Below are 17719 nucleotides of genomic sequence, written 5' to 3'. Positions count from 1 at the left end.
AGTGACTCAGGCCCCCAACTTCTGTGCCCGTTCACCCCCTTTCCTGGAGCGTCCACCCCTTGGCCCATCCCAGCTCTGTCCTCTCCCCCCCACTCTTCCTCCCTGTCCTCTCCCTCCTCGTCTTCCCAGCCTCTCACCCTGTTGCTGGGAGAGCCTTCTCCTGTGCTGCCCTCTTCCCGGAAGTAGCCTCCCTGCGGTGCGACTCTGGAGCCCCACTTCCTCCTCTGGAGCCCCACTTCCTCCTCCGGAGCCCTGCTCCCGTAGCTGCTGGAAGCTGGGGGCTGGGGCCCAGGAGTGTTGGGTTTCCTGGCATGTGACTCCGGGCCCCAGGTGTCGGATACCTGAGCCCTGGTCTGGCCAGGTGATGCCCAGAGAGGGTAGATCCTGGACCCTGATGGCCCTGTCGTGGGAAGACCAGGCCCCAATTCCATTCCCTGCCTCAGGCTCCCTTTCCAAGGCCTTGACATTGCCAGCCTGCATCCTTCCTCTCTCTGCCGGGGCTCAGACTCTGCCTCCTAGAACCTCTGCCTTCTGCCCAGAGCTTGGCTCAGTAGGAGGATCCCTGCTTGGCAGGCCTGGAGGTGGGGGGGGGGGGGCTCATCTCACACCACTGCCTTCAGCAACCCGTCTCCCCTCCTACTGTGCACACCTTCTTCCATGGTAAATAAGCTTCCTTCACCCTTTTTCTTGGAAAACTTGTCTCTCTTGGGAAGACCTCATCTTCTGGCTCCCTGAAGGGTGTCCAGCCTCCTTGCCAGGCAGGGGGCACTGTGTTAGTTCTCTGCACTGTTGGCAGATGGCCCCTTAAGGAGCAGGAGGGGGTTCTTCAAGGTTTCTGAAGTTCCATACAGTCATCTAGAAGTTTTTTCACTGGTTTTCTGTTCTGGATTGGAGCTGACTCACATTCTCTTAGTTTGCTGGGGCCTTGAGCTCCCAAGTTGGTACCTTTAACTCTCCCTCATGCCCAGGAGCTGGGGAGAGCTTGGACGACTTATTCCCCAGGGTCTCTTGATCCTGACCATCATTTACAGCCACACGGCCCCATCACGCCACCCTCTCCTAATGTAAGGGAAGGGAACAGAAGAGTGGGTGTCATAGAGAGCTGAGGTCATATGCTGTGGAGAGCTTTCTGGGAAGGAGAACCTTGTTGGATTTTCTAAGAGACTACGGATGAACAGCATTGGACACAGAACTGCAGGCTTCAGTGCAAAATGAAGACGTGGGGTCCTTTGTTCAAAACTTGGGAATTTCAAGGTGGCAACAGCAGTAAGTTGTAAAACCAAGTGCAGGGCCCTTCTGAATGGAGGGCATGGGGCCCTGCACAGGTTGCCACTCCCTGAGCCTGGCCCTGTAGGTGACCTTGAACGAGCATTTTCAGATGGGTAATGGAAGTCAGAATCAGAGGCTAGGATATGGGATGATGTTATCACTGAAGATGTGCTCACCACTGACTCATTTCGGTGACATTAACAGGGTCATTTCTCAGACTGCATTGTCCACTGAATCCAATAAGACACATTTTCTACACTTGCGCAGAAGAAGTGGACATTTTGTCTGTGGGTTGCTTGTTCATTAGGCCAGACACTCTGCTACTGAATACTTGGGGGTTAACTTTGGGATTGGGGATGAGTGTGGAAGAGGAAGCCCATGGAACCCTACCCCCCCCCCCCCCGCCGCCACCCCCTGCTGTCTTGTCACACTGGGTGGGGGCTTTAGCTAAGGCACAAGAGGGGAGCCTGGATGTGGATGGAGAGAGTTATCTACTTCAACTAGGGCAGCTGCCAGGTAAGAGTGGGACTGGGGTGTCTGGCATGGCAGCTGTCAGAGAAGCAGGAAGTCTGTGCACCCGGCTGGCTCACGACGTCATTCACTGATGGTGATTGAATGTGGTGCTCAGTAGAGATGAGAAAACAGAGAGGAAGGAGGGACAACACTTAGAATGGTGCACAGTACAGTCTGAGGGTGAACAAGGCTGAAGCAGAAGTTTTTTCTCCACCGCTCTTTCATTTATTCATTTGTTCATTCAGGAAAGATATCCTGTGAGTCCCATGTTATAAATAGTGCTGTGCTCAAGATTCAGCCCCTGTTCTTTTAATTTTTTTTTTTAATGTGGACCATTTTTAAAGTCTTTATTGAATTTGTTACAATATTGCTTCTAGTTAATTTTTTTCTTATGTTTTAGTTTTTGGCTGTGAGGCATGTGGCATCTTTACTCCCCGACCAGGGAGCAGACTCACTCCCCTCTGCATTGGAAGGTGAAATCTTAATCACTGAACTGCCAGGGAAGCCCCCAGCCCCTGTTTTGAAGGTCTTAGATAGCAGTGGTTAGCCCAGTGGTTCACCCAGTCCGCCCATTAGAATCACTCTGGGGAATTTCTAAAATTAGTTATGCTTGGGTGTACCTGGACCAATTAAAATCTCTGTGGATGGGGTGTATGCACTGGTATTTTTCAAAATGCTCTCCAGGTATTTCTAATGTTCAGTCTGAGTTAAGAAGTGCCGGTCTGGAGGGAGACACGGACATGTTAACACACGTCTGCACAATGCCTTTAATGTGATGTCTGCCAGATGATGTGTGAAGCCAAGAGAGAGGTTAAGTCACCGTGGCAGAATCTGCTGGTGCTCTAGGGGGGGCAACAGTTTCCCCTGCCCAGTTAGGGCTTTTCAGCTGGGCCTGAGAATTGAAGTGACATAAGCAGATTAACAGGAGAAAAGCATACACATTTATATGGATGAAGGAGGGGTAAACTTGGAATTTGGGATTAACAGATACATACCATTATATATAAAAAAGATAAATGACAAGGTCCTACTGTACAGCATAGGGAGCTCTATTCAATATATTGCAATGAATCTGAAAAAAATACATACATATATGGGTGTGTGTGTGTGTGTATAACTGATTCACTTTGCTGTACAACTGAAACATTATAAATCAACTATACTTCAGTGGGAATTCTCTGGCAGTCCAGTGGTTAGGACTCCACACTTCCACTGCAGGGGTCCTGGGTTTGATCCCTGGTCAGGGAACTAAGATCTTGGAAGGCATGTAGTACAGCCAAAAAGAAAAACCCCAACTATACTTCAATTAAAAAAAAGTTAAAAACAAATTTATATTAATGACATGTGAACCTTCACAAGGAAATGAAGACCCAGAAAAGTGGCAAAACATGAATACTTTTATTCTGGGTTGAATAAAAAGAAGCAATTGTGGAGAAGTGACTAAAATATACGGGGAGCCTAGAGGAAGATATAAATTATTTTAACAAAGTCTGTTTGTACAGAATTCTCTTGGCTTTGACTCCCCATTGAAGAATTTTCTTTTCTCCTGATATAGGGAGGGCATCTTTCACGTGGGGAGTTTGCTCTCCTGTTTTCTGGAAGAAGAGCTTCTCTGGTGACTCAGATGGTAAAGAATCTGCCTGCAATGCAGGAGACCCAGGTTTGACCCCCGGGTTGGAAAGATCCCCGGGAGAAGGGAATGGCAACTTACTCCAGTATTCTCACCTGGAGAATTCCATGGACAGAGGAGCTTGGTGGGCTATAGTCCATGGGGTCGAAAACGGTTGGACACTACTGAGCGATGAACAGTTTCACTTTCTTTTCTGGAAGAAAAGAGGAGATTAGAATCCCCTTCTTGCATCTGCTCAAAATAATCCTTAGGCCCAAGTGACATATTTTGGGGTGGTGTATTCTGCCACCCTTCAGTGTCTGTTCCTGAGCTCCTTCCTTGATAACACACACTGATTTGGGAGGAGCAATCTTGGCAGCTGGGTGTGGCTCACTATGACCAATGACATCTAAGCTGAAGTTGACTGAGGGGTTTCTAGGACAGTCTTTGATTTGCTCATACAAAGAGGATGGATTGAACCCTCCCCTTCTCTCTACAGCTTTCTTCAGGGATTGGACATGAAGAGTCAACTACAGCCATATTTTGACCTTGAGGCAGCAAAGCAGAAAGGAAAGGTCAAGAGTATCACTGAGACCTGGCCTGGATATGGCTAAGCCGGTCAGCCAACACCAGCAACTGCCTACTTCTGGACTCATTATATGAGAAAGATAACTCCTGCTTCAGTGCTTCTTAACTTAGCTGCTCATTAGAACATGGGAGGTTTTGAGAATTTCAGATGCCTGGGTCCACCTCAAAGATTCTAATTAAGTTGGTCTGGCATGTGTACAGTGATGGGGACTTTTTAAAGCTCCTTAGGTGACTCTTTTAAATATTTTTCATTTAAAAATATTTTTGGCCATGCCTCATGGCACAAAAGATCTTAGTTCCCCAACCAAGGATCAAACCTGCATTCACTGCACTGGAAGCGCAGAGTCTTAACCATTGGACCACCAGGGGAGTTCCTCTTTAGGTGATTCTGATGACAACCCAGGGTCAGAATCATTCCTTTGCTTGGGTTTTCTGTTGCTTTTAAATGAGAGCATTCCTATCTGATAACTTTTCCAAGATCTCAGGGAAGGCTTTACCAGGGAGGGACATTTGAGTTGGGTTTTAAGGCTGAGTTCATCAGGTGGAGCAGCAGAGTATATGCAGGAACAAGGGAGCATCAGAAGGCTTGGCTTCTCCTAGATGTAGAGCTGAAGGGGTGGTGGCAAAGGCTGCAGTTAAAGTGGAAAAGGTCTAGATCCTGGGGCCTTGTATACAAGGCAAGAATTAGGACTTGTTTCCATGGCTGATGGATGGAAGGTATTAAAATTAGCTTTGAATGTGGATCGTGCCGCTGGCCGTGTGGAAGATATATTGGTGAATGTGAGACCAGCTACTACACCAGTCCGGGTGGGAAGTGATGAGGGATGGGCGACTGGAGGAGCTCAAGGCCATCAGACATTCGTGCCAGTGGGCACGTCCTTCCCGATTCCCCTGGGTCTTTGGTTCTCTGGACTCTTGGCCTCCAAAATCCCTTCCAGCCTGATATATCTATGATGATGTGGCAGGGAAGAGGCTGCGGCACGGCAAGGCTTGGGTCCCAAGTTCAGGGCCCTGGAAAGTAGGCCCCGAAGGCCCCCACCCTCCGTGGCCTGAGTCACAACTCTTCCCTCCAACGACAGTAACTCCACGCCCCAGAGATGTGACTTTGGAGGAAGGAAGTTGAACAGTCCTCTAGGGCCCTCCCTGCCTGATATTGAAAGTGCCCCTCAGGCTCAGCCTGGGTAGAGAGGGACAGCTGAAAGGAAAGGAGGAGAGCTGTCTCCTTGACCCAGCAAGTCAACCAGGGACCCATCTAACACCAGTCTCTTGGGCAGTTTGGGCTTTGGGGGCAACAGAGTCCTCTGCTCTTTTGTGGAAACTGACAAGGGTGTACATACCTCACGCTCCCATCCTCAGATGTACTCTCTCCTTAGTTCGACACATACCTGCTGGGCATCTTAGGCATTGGGGATGCAGAGAGAAGAAGAACAGCCTTCAGACAATAGGGGAAGATGGGTGTGTGCGCAAATTTGGCCTCTTGATGGCCTAGGGGTGGGCTGTAGCTGAGGCATCTGCCGGCGTCAGAGAAGCAGCGGGTTCTGTTTGGACAGGTGAGGGGTGGCTTTCTGGGACAAATAGGAGTCTACCAGCGGCACAAAGGCACTGTAGGCTGAGACAAGAGCAAGAGAGAGCCAGGTGTGGTTAGAGGAGAGTGGTTAGGGACTTGATGCAGCAGTAGTTTGGGAGGTGTGCATCTCAGCTAACATTTCCTGAGAACCTATTATATACAGGAAATGCAAATATGAGTAAGAAGTACGGAGCAAGCAGCCTCCGGGGGCAGTGGATGTGTAACAGATAAATACAGCACTCCCAGGGCAGGAGAGAAGTCTTTATAAGGCACTGATGCAAACATGAGGGACACATGGTTGCAGGAGAGTGTGTGGTCAGGATTGAATTTTGGGAGAAATGCCATTTCCTAGCGGTATGACTTTCGGCAGAATATTTAAACTCTTCCTACGGCAGTTATCTCATTTGCAAAGTGGAGATAACAATACCTACTGGGGCTTCCCTGGTGGCTCAGTGGTAAAGAATCTGCCTGCCGAGGCAGGGGACACAGTTCCGATCGCTGGTCAGGGGAAGATGCCACGGTGCCGTGGAGTAACTAAGCCCATGCTCCGGAACTATTGAGCCTGTGCTCTAGAGCTGAGGAGACGCAACTACTGAAGGCCACGTGCCCTAGAGCCCGCACTCCCCGACAAGAGAAGCCACTGCAATGAGAAGCCCATGCATCAGCACAACTCGAGAGTAGCCTGCTGGCTGCAACTAGAGAAAAGTCTGAGGAGCAACGAAGACCCAACAGCCAAAAAAACCCCAAAACAAAGCCCTATCTATCTACCCATATACCCATCTCACAGAGTTGTTTGAAAGATGAAGAGAGTTGATGTAGGTAAGACCTTTGGCCCAGTCCCTGGAACAGAGCAAACGCTAATAATGGTGGCTGTGATTACCCCTGAAGGAGGAGCTGTATTAGGAGGGGAAGGCGGAAGCTGATCTGGGGCAGTGGCAGCCCAGAATTCCTAAAGAGGTGGGGCCTGCTAAGGGTAGTCATGAGACTGGAAGGAACCTAGGGGAGTTTTTCTTAAAGCTACTGTTTTTATATCCATTGCCTTTTTGATCTGGTAATATTTACTGTTTTCTAAATTGTTTTTTTTTTTTTCCTCCCCGCATAGGGGAAAATCTCAGTTGTTTGTATCAGAGAATATGCAGTTGGAGGGGTTCCTAAATAGCAGCCTGCTCTTGGTTCCCAGAGGGAGGTTCTGGTTCCCTAGCCTTGATTCTGGCCTGGGAGGCCCTGGCAGGCTCTGCCCTTTCCCTCTGCAGCCCAAAATAGCCAACCACAGGGCTGGGCGAGGGGAGGAGAGCGGAGTGCCCACTGGCAACGCGGCCTGTCCTGGCACCTCCTCCTGTTTCTCATCAACTTGGTAAACTCACTCAGGGCTCTGATGGCTCAGCATCACTGCCCCCTCCCTTCCGCTGCCACCACATGCCCGGGGTGCCCCCCCACCCAAACAAAAACAGCTGCGGACATAAACGGCTCTTTGCTTCCTTGCACTTGCTCTGGGTGTGACCTCAACACCTCCCCTTCTGGAAGGAGGGAGGTGAGGTGCGGGGAGCTGGAGAGCAGCAGGAATGAATTGGGGGGGAGTAGGAGGTGATAAGAGTGGAGGGCTCAGTCATTCCCCCCGGGGTTCGGAAGAAGGGGTTCTGTTTCTTGACATCCCACCTCCTCACTTCCCACCACTGCCAGCACCCCAGGAATGTGTTCCCAGCTTGTTACCCCGCCCCTGTTTGCTATCTCGGCCCACACGGTGTATCTGTGGAGAGCAGAGGCCACATCACCCCGCCAGATGTAAACACCCCAAGGCTGGGAACATGTCTACTTGAGCAGACTAAGGAGCTCCCAGAGGGCAGCGAGAGTCAGTCAAGATGACTCACTCTGTTTTAAAAACATAAACACTTTTCATAAAAAATTTAAAAACGAATAATCTCACATTACACAAAATTTAAAACTAGGGAATGAAAAAATCACCCCCAACCTCTCCATCCTAACACAAAATCTGTTTTTATTTTATTGGATTTCCACGGCCTAGTGAAGTAGATGATCAAATATCACTCAAATGTGGAATAGATTAATAAAAGTCAATAACGATTCCTGTGTGTCTGGACTTGTTCTAAGTGCTTCACATGTAGTGACCCATTTAATTCTCTCAACAGCACGTGGCAGGTATCACCATGAAGACAACATTCTTCATTTCTAGGAACCACAGCACAGAGAGGTCCAGTGACTTGCCTAAGGTCCCACAGCTGGCAACCACAGGAGCTGGGAGTTGAACCCTGGCAATCTGCTGCCAGGATCTTACCAGTGTTGCTCTGTCTTGTCACATCATAATCATTAATGCATTTGCAGGTTTATAAAAACTTTTTATTATGGACAATTTCAAACAAAAAAAAGCATAGAAAATAATAGAAGTAATCTCATGTCCCCATCTCCCGGTTTCAATAATTAAAACTTCATGGCCCAACTTGCTTCTTTTCTTCCTCTCCCGCACCCCTAGCCCAGATTATTTTGAAGCAAATCCAGTCATCATATAATTTCACCCACATATTTTAGCATATATGTCCAGAAGATAAGAAGGACTTTTTTATTGAAGAAATTACAGTACCATACCATGCCTTAAAATGTATATTTCATTAAAATCATCAATTCGAATAGTTAGCATTCAAATTTCCTCAATAATTTAAATATTTTTTTTAAGTTGGTGTACTTTAATGAGGACCCCAATAAGGCTTTTGATTGATAGATTTCTTAATTTCCTTTCATTTTAAGCCTCCCCCTCTCCTTTTTTTCTTCCAATTTATTTGTTGATGGAGTTGGGTGTTAGTTTTGCTGACTGCATCCCTGGGGGGTGCTCAGACTTTTTTTTTTTCTTGCCAGGCTGCATGGCTTTTGGGATCTTAGTTCCCTGACCAGGGATTGAACCCAGGCCTACAACACTGAAAGCCCCGTGCCTAACCACTGGACCGCTAGGCAACTCCCAGCACAGGCTATTTTGTATCCTGATCTTTTCATTTAACATTTTCTTAGTCACAGTCATTTACTATATGGCTTCCTTCTATGGCACTCAGTGGATATGGTACTACAACTTTTTTCTTGGACACTTGGGATGGGGAAACAGTGGAAACAGTGGCTGACTTTATTTTTCTGGGCTCCTAAATCACTGCAGATGGTGATTGCAGCCATGAAATTAAAAGACGCTTACTCCTTGGAAGGAAAATTAGGACCAACCTAGAGAGCATATTAAAAAGCAGAGACATTACTTTGTCAACAAAGGTCCGTCTAGTCAAGGCTATGGTTTTTCCAGTGGTCATGTATGGATGTGAGAGTTGGACTATAAAGAAAGCTGAGTGCTGAAGAATTGATGCTTTTGAACTGTGGTGTTGGAGAAGACTCTTGAGAGTCCCTTGGACTGCAAGGAGATCCAACCAGTCCTTCCTAAAGGAGATCAGTCCTGGGTGTTCATTGGAAAGACTGATGTTGAAGCTGAAACTCCAATACTTTGGCCACCTGATGTGAAGAGCTGACTCATTTGAAAAGACCCTGATGCTGGGAAAGATTGAGGGCAGAAGGAGAAGGGGACGACAGAGGATGAGATGGTTGGTTGGATGGCATCACCAACTCAATGGACATGGGTTTGGGTGAACTCCGGGAGTTGGTGATGGACAGGGAGGCCTGGTGTGCTGCTGTTCATGGGGTCACAAAGAGTCGGACACGACTGAGCGACTGAACTGAACTGAACTGGGTTGCTTTCAGTTTTTTATTATTATAGATAATGCTGGAATGAACATCCTCACACATAGTACATGGGCTGTACTTCCTCAGAATATGCTACCAGAAGTGTAATCATGGTTCCGAGGCCTGAACAATTTTTTAATCTCTTAGCATATATCAGCAATTATTTGTCTGAGGGGTTACACACTGGCCAGCGCCACATAAGAGCGCTGTTACTCATTCTGAACTGTGCTTAGGGCTATTCAAGGCTGAAGGATGTCTGGTTAAGACATGGTAATTACAAGGGCAGAGAGCCAGAGGAGAAGGGTGATGACAGGGACTCAGGCTAAATTAAGCAGAAAGCGATCCACAATTCACCACAAACCTAGAGTGAGTCAGGACTCTGTTCATTCTCATTGTAGAAAAAAAAAAAAAACACCCTTGATAACAGGAGCTATTAATAGGGCATGGCATGTCCAGTAATCTTTCCGTTAGACTATGCATTTAGTCAGACCCTTGTTTGAGGCTTGGAACCAGTCTGGGTCACTGAACTTCAGACAGGAAATTGGCAAAGATCAGAGAGCTTGATCAACTATGGGGAGCATGAAAGACTCCCAGAGAAAAGTGGAAGGAGTCCAGTAGGCACATTTTGGGAAAAATAAGAGATTTTTTTCCCCCCTCAGTACTGGGGAGGCCTCTATGGAAGGACAACACGCAGTTTTTGCTTATTTCTTCAGAAGGGGCCTCCACCAACCAGCAGGAACTTCTGTAAGGCCCAGGCACAACTGTTTAAGACTCTGGGTGACTATTCAAGTCTTGGGCTGAGTGCTCTTGAGCTACTGGCCCTGGAAATACTTCAGAAGCTGCCTGTTCTGCCCTGAGTGGTTCAGATATCCAGCTGTTGGGTGTCCAATAGGTCCCTTAGGGGCCCACTCCAGCTTTATGACAGCTGTTTCCTGGCAGCCGCCTGGTGAGAGGGTAGGTGAGGTCACAGAGGAGTGCTCCCCAGGTTCCCTGGACCAGCATTCTCCTTTCTGTTCCCTCACCTTCATTCCAGTGTGTGTTCACAGCCAGGCAGGTTGGCCAGTCGTGACATCACCTGATCCTGCTATTCCAGCCCCACCGGGCATAGAGTGGACTTAGAAGCTGGGGCAGGGGAAGTAGAAACTATTCAAACAAGGCCCTCTTGGTGACATGGAGAGTGGGAGTGACCCAGGAGACCTCAAGAATCCTTTAGTTCAGCCTCCTACAGAAACAGCTTTCTACAATATAACAGTCGCTTTACAAACATTCTTTTGAATTCCCACAACCTTAGAGGTAGGTTTTCACAGGTATGGAATTGGAGATTAAGACAACTTATTTGCTGAGGGTTACACTGCTGGTGAAGCAGTGCCTGCTTAGTCTACTTGGCAGGAAAATCTGTGCCCTGGCCGCAGAGTTCTGAGCAGAAAACTGCAGACCCCAGAGCCACCCCAAACCCACACCGCTGACCTGGGACTGGGACTCAGGGACCTGGTTATTCACCAGGGTGGCTTCCCAAGTCACATGTCTTCTTCCCACGTCTCATGTGGGAAGGCCAAAGATGAGACCTGGCCCAGGCCTGCCTGGGTCAGGTGTAACTGAGCAGCAGACAGGCTGTGGACTTAGTTCTCTGACCTCCAGACTCTCATACTAACCAATATCGCGAAAAACCCGCTTCCAGGAGGGCCCGACAGGGTCTGAGCCAGTAGTTGTCTGGAGGGCCAGAGGCAGCGAGGTGTAGTTGAAAAACTCTGACTTGGGGTTAGAATTTCTGGGTTTCAGTCCAGGCTGGACCTATGGCAAGTTACTTAAAACTTAAAGTTTCCTCATATGCAAAACCGGGCAACAGTAAACTCCACAAGAAGCACGCTGACGCCAAAACAGGCATTGTTGTGCGTCAAAGCAATACCAGCTGACCTTTGTTTCGCGCACTGTTGAAACCTGCGGGCGGCCCCAGAGAGCCCTGGGCTGGAGCAGGGGTAAATACTACAACTCCCAGGAGGCTGCGGGCGGCCCGGCGCTGGGCGGTGACGTAATGGGGGCTGGCGCGGGGCGCTGATTCGGCCCGAGCTGCCAGCGGGGTGGCTGCCGCCGCGGCTCATTACAGCTGCTGGAGCAGCAGCGGCCCCCGCCCCCGGGCACCCTTCCCGGGCCTCGACCTCCGGCCCCACACGGTGAGTCCAGTCGGGCGGCCTTGGAGTGGCCAAACCGGGAGTATCTTGGGGCTACAGGAGGGACGGGAAAGGAGGTGGGGGCTTGTTGGGGAGGCGCCTGGGGTTGGAGGGGATCGGGACAGGGCGAGTGGAGGTGGCGGGGGTGCATCAGCCGCGGGGTGGGGGTGCATCAGTCGAAGTGATGCCCAAAGGGGAAAGTGGGGGCAGGAGGCAGGGGATGGGGCGTAGAGGAGAAGCGCTTGGGCTGGGGATGGGGGCGGGGAGAGGCTGGGCTTCGGGGATAAAGGTTTGGCCGCTTCCAGCTGGGTGAACGTGTGGGGGTGGGGCTCCGGACGAAGCCAGGCTCCGAGTGCGAGGTCCCAGGCTGCGGGGTGGAGCGGAGACCCCCACTTCGTCTCGAAGTCCCACACTGTAAACCCCAACAATAGTGCGGACTCCGCCTCCTCGCCTCACCCTCTCCCCGTGCTAGTAGGGGTTCGCTCCTCTTCTCGCCTTCTTTCCATCCCCACCGCCCTCCCGAGTCCGGGAGGAAGAGCTGGAGCTAAGTGGTGAGCGACGGTGGTGGCCCTGCCGGTTGTGGGGGTGGGCAGAAAGTGGCTTTGTGTCAGGGACTCCCCGCTGGGGTCCAGGTTGCAGGCTCCTATGCTTTGTGCTCCTCACCCAGAAGGCGAAAGATTTGCTGCCCTTAGTTGGGGGAGAGATTAGGAAGCAGCTCACCTGGCCGTTGGCACTGTGGTGTTGGCTTAGGTGTCTGACAGACTGGGCAGAGATATTTGTGTAGGAGCCAGTAGGAAAGGGGAGGAAGGAGTGGGAAAGAGCTGCCAGCAAGAAAGTAGTTAACAGAACAGAGTTGCTGCAGGCTTTGGTTTGAGTCAGGTTATGAAACCACCTCGGGGACTGACGCGGGCAGACACCTGCTAGTTTAGCGGCAGAACTTTTCAGCCTCAGCTGCTGTGAGCTTACTTTGTGTCTGTCAGCTTCTTCTTCCCATTTCTCCCCTTCTGGGCCAGGGGCAGTTAGGTTACTTCACTAATGGAAGTGGTGTGTACCCTTAGTCACACAAAAGTCTCAAGAGAGCTTTTCTTAGTTTATTGCTGCCAGTCTTTCCCTCAGTTCATTGACTTTTCTATCTTTTCGGGGGGAGGGGGAGTCTCCTGGGAATTTCTGCTCTCAGGGCACCTGGTGTTCAGGCTGCAGAAAGAAGCTTCCCAGGGTGTCAGTTGAAGCCGTAAGTCTGAGCCCCCCCGAGATGCCTCAGACTTTGCTGGGTGCCCTGTTACAGCCAGAAAGGAGTGTTGAATCATCTGGGACTCAGCCAGGCTCTTGGCCCTCCCGGACAAAACAACTCTGGAGGGCTAGAGGTGTTGCTACTCCTTTATCCTTGTAGGTCTAGATTAGGGAGAAGTGGGGAAGGGAAGTAGTTTCTGGTCCTACTTGGGGAACTCTCTCCCTCTTCTTCGTCAGTAGTTAAGCCCTTCGGGCCGTCACTTCCTAGACGATCTCTCCACCCTCCACTCCCTTTCCACCAGGTGGAGGCTTTTGTGCAGTAGGTTTCCCAGGAGCTGTGTTTGGGTAACTGAAGCCCTAAGGCCCTGGGAAGGTAAACAACCGAGCCAGTCTTGGTTTTCTAGTTCCCTGGGTTTCTCTTAGGCCCAATTATCCAACCTAATGGGTTGAGCTCATGGGCCCCAGGAGCATGACTGCTTTGGAGCCTTCGCATGTATGTTTGTATGTTGGGAAGGTGTGTTGTGGGTCTCATTTCCCCTGAGGTCTCTAAGCTTGGAGCCATCCAAGAGGAGGAAACTTGTTCCCATTATCCTGGAAGTAGGGAACTGATCCTTGAGAATTCCAGCTCCTATGCAGTCTCTGTGATCCCACTCAGAGATAGAGGGAACCAAGTTGGGGGGTGGGGGTGGGGTCCTCGCAGCAGAGTTGGGGGATGACCTTCTGAGCACTACCAGGATACCCTCATCTGGAACCCCTTTCTGTATCCCCAGGAAAGATGGGGCTGTTACCATGGTGATGACCTTAGGGTCTTTATTGGGCAGGATCTCCCCTTGGCTCAGGAGGTGAGCCAGTACAAAGGTGTCATCTGTTCCCACCTCTTGCTGGTCAGAAGGCCCTCAGAGATCTGGGGACAGCTGAGCTCTGGACAAGGGGCTGCTCGTTTCCCTCCTTACCTGCATCCAAGAATGGGCTGGGCTGCATGGTTTCATGGGCAGCCAGGGAAGCCCTCCGGGTTCCCCTTGCTAAAGGGCCTCTGCCCTTGGAACTGGGCATAGGAAGGCATGGTGCTAATAACTTACACTTGGAAACAGATACTCGGAAAAGAGGCCCAGGTGAGGATGGGTAGGCAGAGAGGGAAGGGGGCAGGAGAGAGGCTGTAGGTGTGTCCCTGGGAGAAGTCTGTTAATGTGGGCTCCAGGCGCCCATGGGCACTGTAGACATTGGTCATGTTCACTGTCCTCGCCCCTCCTCTGGTAGGGAAAAGGGCCGAGGTAGTTTGGCAGGAAAACGGGTGGCACCAGGAGGGCTAGCCTGAGTGGCTGCTAAATGGATAAAACATCTGGATGGGTGGTTTTGTGTCCCCAAGAAGGCAGCTTCCAGGTCTGGGCAAAGGTTGTCTCTTGTCTGTTTTTTCTTTTCTTCCTTTTCTCTCTCTTTCTACCCCCGCCAATCCTACTGAGTTAGGGTGCAGGGAGACCCAGGATACTTCATCCATTACTGCCTGTTCCTTCTCATAGGGAGAGCAAGGGGTTCAGCGGTGGAGATGTGTCATATCAGACCCTCAGTGAGACGGAGTACAGCAGGGGTTATTGCTGAGTGATTGTTAGGGCACGGGCCTCTTCTCCCCTGCCCTGGGCTGCTTGGGTAGAAGGGTCCCCAGAGGGTGAGATTGCAAGACAGGCAGTGGTTTCTTTGCTCTGGGGCTGGATGCCTGTTGATGGCCTGTCCACCCAGGCAGTTCCAGTGCCTGGAAGGGCACTGTCCTGATTGGGTGATGTACAGAGCAGCCTGGTGTTTGTCCCAGCCCAGCACCGGGAAATGGATAAAGTCTGCCTCCCTGCAGAAATTGGAAGGTGTGAGGGAGCAGGGAAGGCGGTGTGACCTGTCTTGCCTGTGCTGCTTGTTTGTAGGACAGTGGCAGGAGAGGGGCAGCAGGATGAACGTGGGAACAGCACACAGCGAGGTGAACCCCAACACGCGGGTGATGAACAGCCGCGGCATCTGGCTCTCATACGTGCTGGCCATCGGGCTTCTCCACGTCGTGCTGCTCAGCATCCCCTTTGTGAGCGTCCCTGTTGTCTGGACCCTCACCAACCTCATCCACAACATGGTGAGGGCCTGCCCGCTGCCTGCCTTTGGTGGGGTGGGGGTAGGGGACCCTCCCCCCGAGACGTGGGCCAGATGTCAGGGTGACATGCTGACTTCAGTCACCAGAGTTCTCTTCTTTCTGCCCCACCCCCCATTACTGGAATAAAATCTGCAGGTATGGCCACACCTCTTGGACGGGGTGGCTTATGGATTGGAAGAGAGGGTCATCAAGAGCTGAGCTAAGGACCCCAAAGAGTCTGCAGCACTTGGATGCCTAGCCTGGGGCAAAAATGCCTCTTTCCCCAATCAAGGTCCTTCTCTCTTGCCCCTCCGTGCTCTTTCACTACCTGCTTGCTCCCTGGTACTCGTGGCGGGCAAGCAAGACCTGGTTCCTTTCCATCATCTGGGCCTCCCCACAGCTGGCGCAGGAAGCCTAGCCCCGGGCTGGAGAGACAGCGTCTCCTTGCTGGTTCTATGTTTGACTCCTCCCCGGGAATTCTCCTCATGCCAGGCCTGCCCTCTCACCCAATGGGTCTCCTTATTCTCTGGCCAGTCTCCCAGCTGCTCCAGCCTGACCTCTGGCCCGCATCCCCCTGCCCAGTAGATGGGGCTCCGAATCACTGGGAGCCCATGTCTGTGACTGGGGCAGAGGAGCTGAGCTGGAGGGCCTTTGGCGTTCTGTGTCCTCTAATGAAGGCCCCTCCCTCCAGGGCATGTACATCTTCCTGCACACAGTGAAGGGGACACCCTTTGAGACCCCGGACCAGGGCAAGGCGAGGCTGCTCACCCACTGGGAGCAGATGGACTATGGGGTCCAGTTCACCGCATCTCGGAAATTCCTGACCATCACACCCATCGTGCTGTGAGTGCCTTGGGCAGAGGAGGATGCCAGTGGAAAGGCCAAGGCCTGGGGAACCCTGGGGCCCTGCGAGGCTTAAACCCCTCACCAACTGTGGCGCTTGACATAGGAATGACCAGAGGAAGAAAGGCTGGGGTGCCCCTGGGTCTCATGCTGGGCTCAGGTTGTGACTCCCTGGTCCTGTCTGTCCTCTGTTGGAGCTTCCTTCCTGCCACTGAGTTTGGTCCTCAGGTCTGGGGTAGAACACGGGGCCTGGGTCAGCAGGAGCTTCTGTAACTGGGGGGATCTTACCACCCTACTTCAGTTCTGGGGGGTCTTTGCCGTAACCTCTCACTGTCAGAAATGTCTCCCTCAACCAGGGAGGGGGGAAGAAAGGGACCTTTCAAACAGAGTTTTATACCTCCTCCCAACCTCCCCCTACAGGTACTTCCTCACCAGCTTCTATACCAAGTACGACCAGATCCATTTCATCCTCAACACTGTGTCTCTGATGAGCGTGCTCATCCCCAAGCTGCCCCAGCTCCACGGAGTTCGGATTTTTGGAATCAATAAGTACTGAGGGCGCAGCCCCTTCCCCTGCCCGGGATGGCGGGGAGGGGTCGAAGCCTGGGCTGCGATGCTGAAGACAGAAGGAGCCTCTGGTAGCCGCCAGAGACGGGGGTTGAGCCTCCGGGCCCTAGTTTTCTCCTCACTTCCCCCCAGTAGCAGACTTGAAGTAGCTTTTAGTGGGTTGGGGTGGGGGCCCCCTGGGGCTCTGACCCCTTCTGATTTTTTTTTTATTATCTTTTCCTTTTGCCTTTTGGATAGAGACTCTGTGGGGGTGTTCATGAAATGGGCTAGGCTTCTGGGCTGAACACAGACCTGTGAGGTTGGGGCAAGAGAAGCCCCCTGCTCACTTGCTCATCCTCAGACTGCTAAAGCACTTTAACCCCTGTGAGCGGGGCAGAGGGGACGGTACAGCTTCTAGTTTGTTTCACTTTAATTCTTAAGTCTTTAGAATGACACTTCGTGTGTGCTTGTATCTATGAAAGCAACCGTGTGGCAGCACCTCATCGCTCTGTGTAGAGAATTGACTAATCCAAGTCAGATGGCTCTCGCATGACCCACCTGGGGTATTGGGTAGGAGTGGGGAGGGTAAGGAGCAGGATGGTGGGCTGGATGTGGGTGGCCTGGTCCCAGGGGTGAGGGGCCAGGGCTGCAGCCATCCTGGCCCTGGGGGAGGGAGTTGGGGGCAGGGGTGGGATACTGAATTGAGTCTTAGAAGAATGGGGCCAGGTAGCAGCTGGGATTGGTGTGAGGGGGGTGGGTGGTGGGGACAGACCCAACCTCATTCTTTCAGAAGTGGTCTGGGAGGAGGGGCAGAGTCAGAGGGATCATTTACCCCCAGCGTGGCGGGGTGATACATTGGTAAGGAGGCTGCTGTGGATCTGCAGCTCCTGGGTGGCGTGGCGGGGCGGAATGGGTGGGAGAGGCCCGTGAGTCATCGAAAGCCCAGGTCCAGTGTGACACTGTCTCTGCGGTGGTGGTGGGGGGTGGCGTGGGGATGCTGCACAGCAGCAGTGCTGCAGCCCTTCCACAGACCTTCTCACGCAGACGGGGCCTGGGCCAGGGCTTCTCGTGTGGCATGCACCTGTGGGGTCATCAGGTCACCGCCAATTGGGTTTGGTGGGCTAGAGAGTCCTGCATGGTCCCTGCCTAAGCAGGACAGTGGAGGGAGCAGGGAGTGACCTGTGGGGGCTGTCCACTCAGGCTGAGGAGGCGAGGCGGGGCGGGACCAGAGGGGAGCTGCCTTCTCCCCACCCCCGCCATCTGACTGGGGTCTGTGTTACTTCTGAGGTGTGGGTACCAGGGCCTTGAGGGAGCAGTGGGGGTTGAGGGGGGTCACTGGCCCTGTTTTCTGCCTCTCGGTCCCCCCAAGCCCCACCCCATGTATCATAGGGAACTTTCACCTCAAAATCTTTCTAAGCAAAGTGTGAATAGGATTTTTACTCCCTTTGTACAGTATTCTGAGAAATGCAAATAAAGGACAATGTGTTCCTATTTCCCCAGAGTCTGGCCTCTGCTTCCTGGAGGGCTCTGGAGGAGGGGCGGGGGGAGGGCAG

The 17719-nt window shown here is 51.8% G+C and overlaps 1 protein-coding gene and 1 long non-coding RNA gene across 5 annotated transcripts; one reads left to right on the top strand and one right to left on the bottom strand.

The window, feature by feature from the left end:
* Positions 1–3312: 3312 nt before the first annotated feature.
* On the bottom strand, positions 3313–5451 carry LOC139177578 (uncharacterized). Its single transcript, XR_011562076.1, has 3 exons — positions 5317–5451; positions 3508–3605; positions 3313–3422 (listed from the first exon to the last, which is right to left on the bottom strand). It is a non-coding gene; the product is annotated as an uncharacterized lncRNA (long non-coding RNA).
* A 5841-nt stretch (positions 5452–11292) lies between these two features.
* ORMDL3 (ORMDL sphingolipid biosynthesis regulator 3) lies at positions 11293–17657 on the top strand. 4 transcript variants are annotated; one of them, XM_019981404.2, is made up of 4 exons: positions 11294–11443; positions 14581–14780; positions 15469–15620; positions 16041–17657. In XM_019981404.2, the coding sequence occupies exons 2-4, from the start codon at positions 14607–14609 to the stop codon at positions 16174–16176; spliced, it is 462 nt and encodes a 153-aa protein (XP_019836963.1). In that variant the 5' UTR covers positions 11294–11443; positions 14581–14606; the 3' UTR covers positions 16177–17657. The 4 variants fall into 4 exon arrangements, with proteins under 4 accessions (XP_070629511.1, XP_019836963.1, XP_019836964.1 ...); XM_019981405.2 differs by lacking the exon at positions 11294–11443 and adding an exon at positions 11449–11517; XM_019981406.2 differs by lacking the exon at positions 11294–11443 and adding an exon at positions 11800–11991.
* Positions 17658–17719: the final 62 nt, after the last annotated feature.

Source organism: Bos indicus, chromosome 19, assembly GCF_029378745.1.
Source record: "Bos indicus isolate NIAB-ARS_2022 breed Sahiwal x Tharparkar chromosome 19, NIAB-ARS_B.indTharparkar_mat_pri_1.0, whole genome shotgun sequence".
Classification (NCBI taxonomy): domain Eukaryota; kingdom Metazoa; phylum Chordata; class Mammalia; order Artiodactyla; family Bovidae; genus Bos; species Bos indicus.
Note: the sequence above shows the minus strand (reverse complement) of the source record. Positions and strands in the feature narration are given on the sequence as shown.

Excerpts from the sequence above, each read along its gene's own strand:
- ORMDL3 (XM_019981404.2), top strand. The coding sequence starts at position 14,607 with ATGAACGTGGGAACAGCACACAGCGAGGTGAACCCCAACACGCGGGTG. Across the intron at positions 14,781-15,468 it reads CCAACCTCATCCACAACATG|GGCATGTACATCTTCCTGCA; the intron begins GTGAGGGCCTGC and ends CCCTCCCTCCAG. Across the intron at positions 15,621-16,040 it reads ACCATCACACCCATCGTGCT|GTACTTCCTCACCAGCTTCT; the intron begins GTGAGTGCCTTG and ends CTCCCCCTACAG.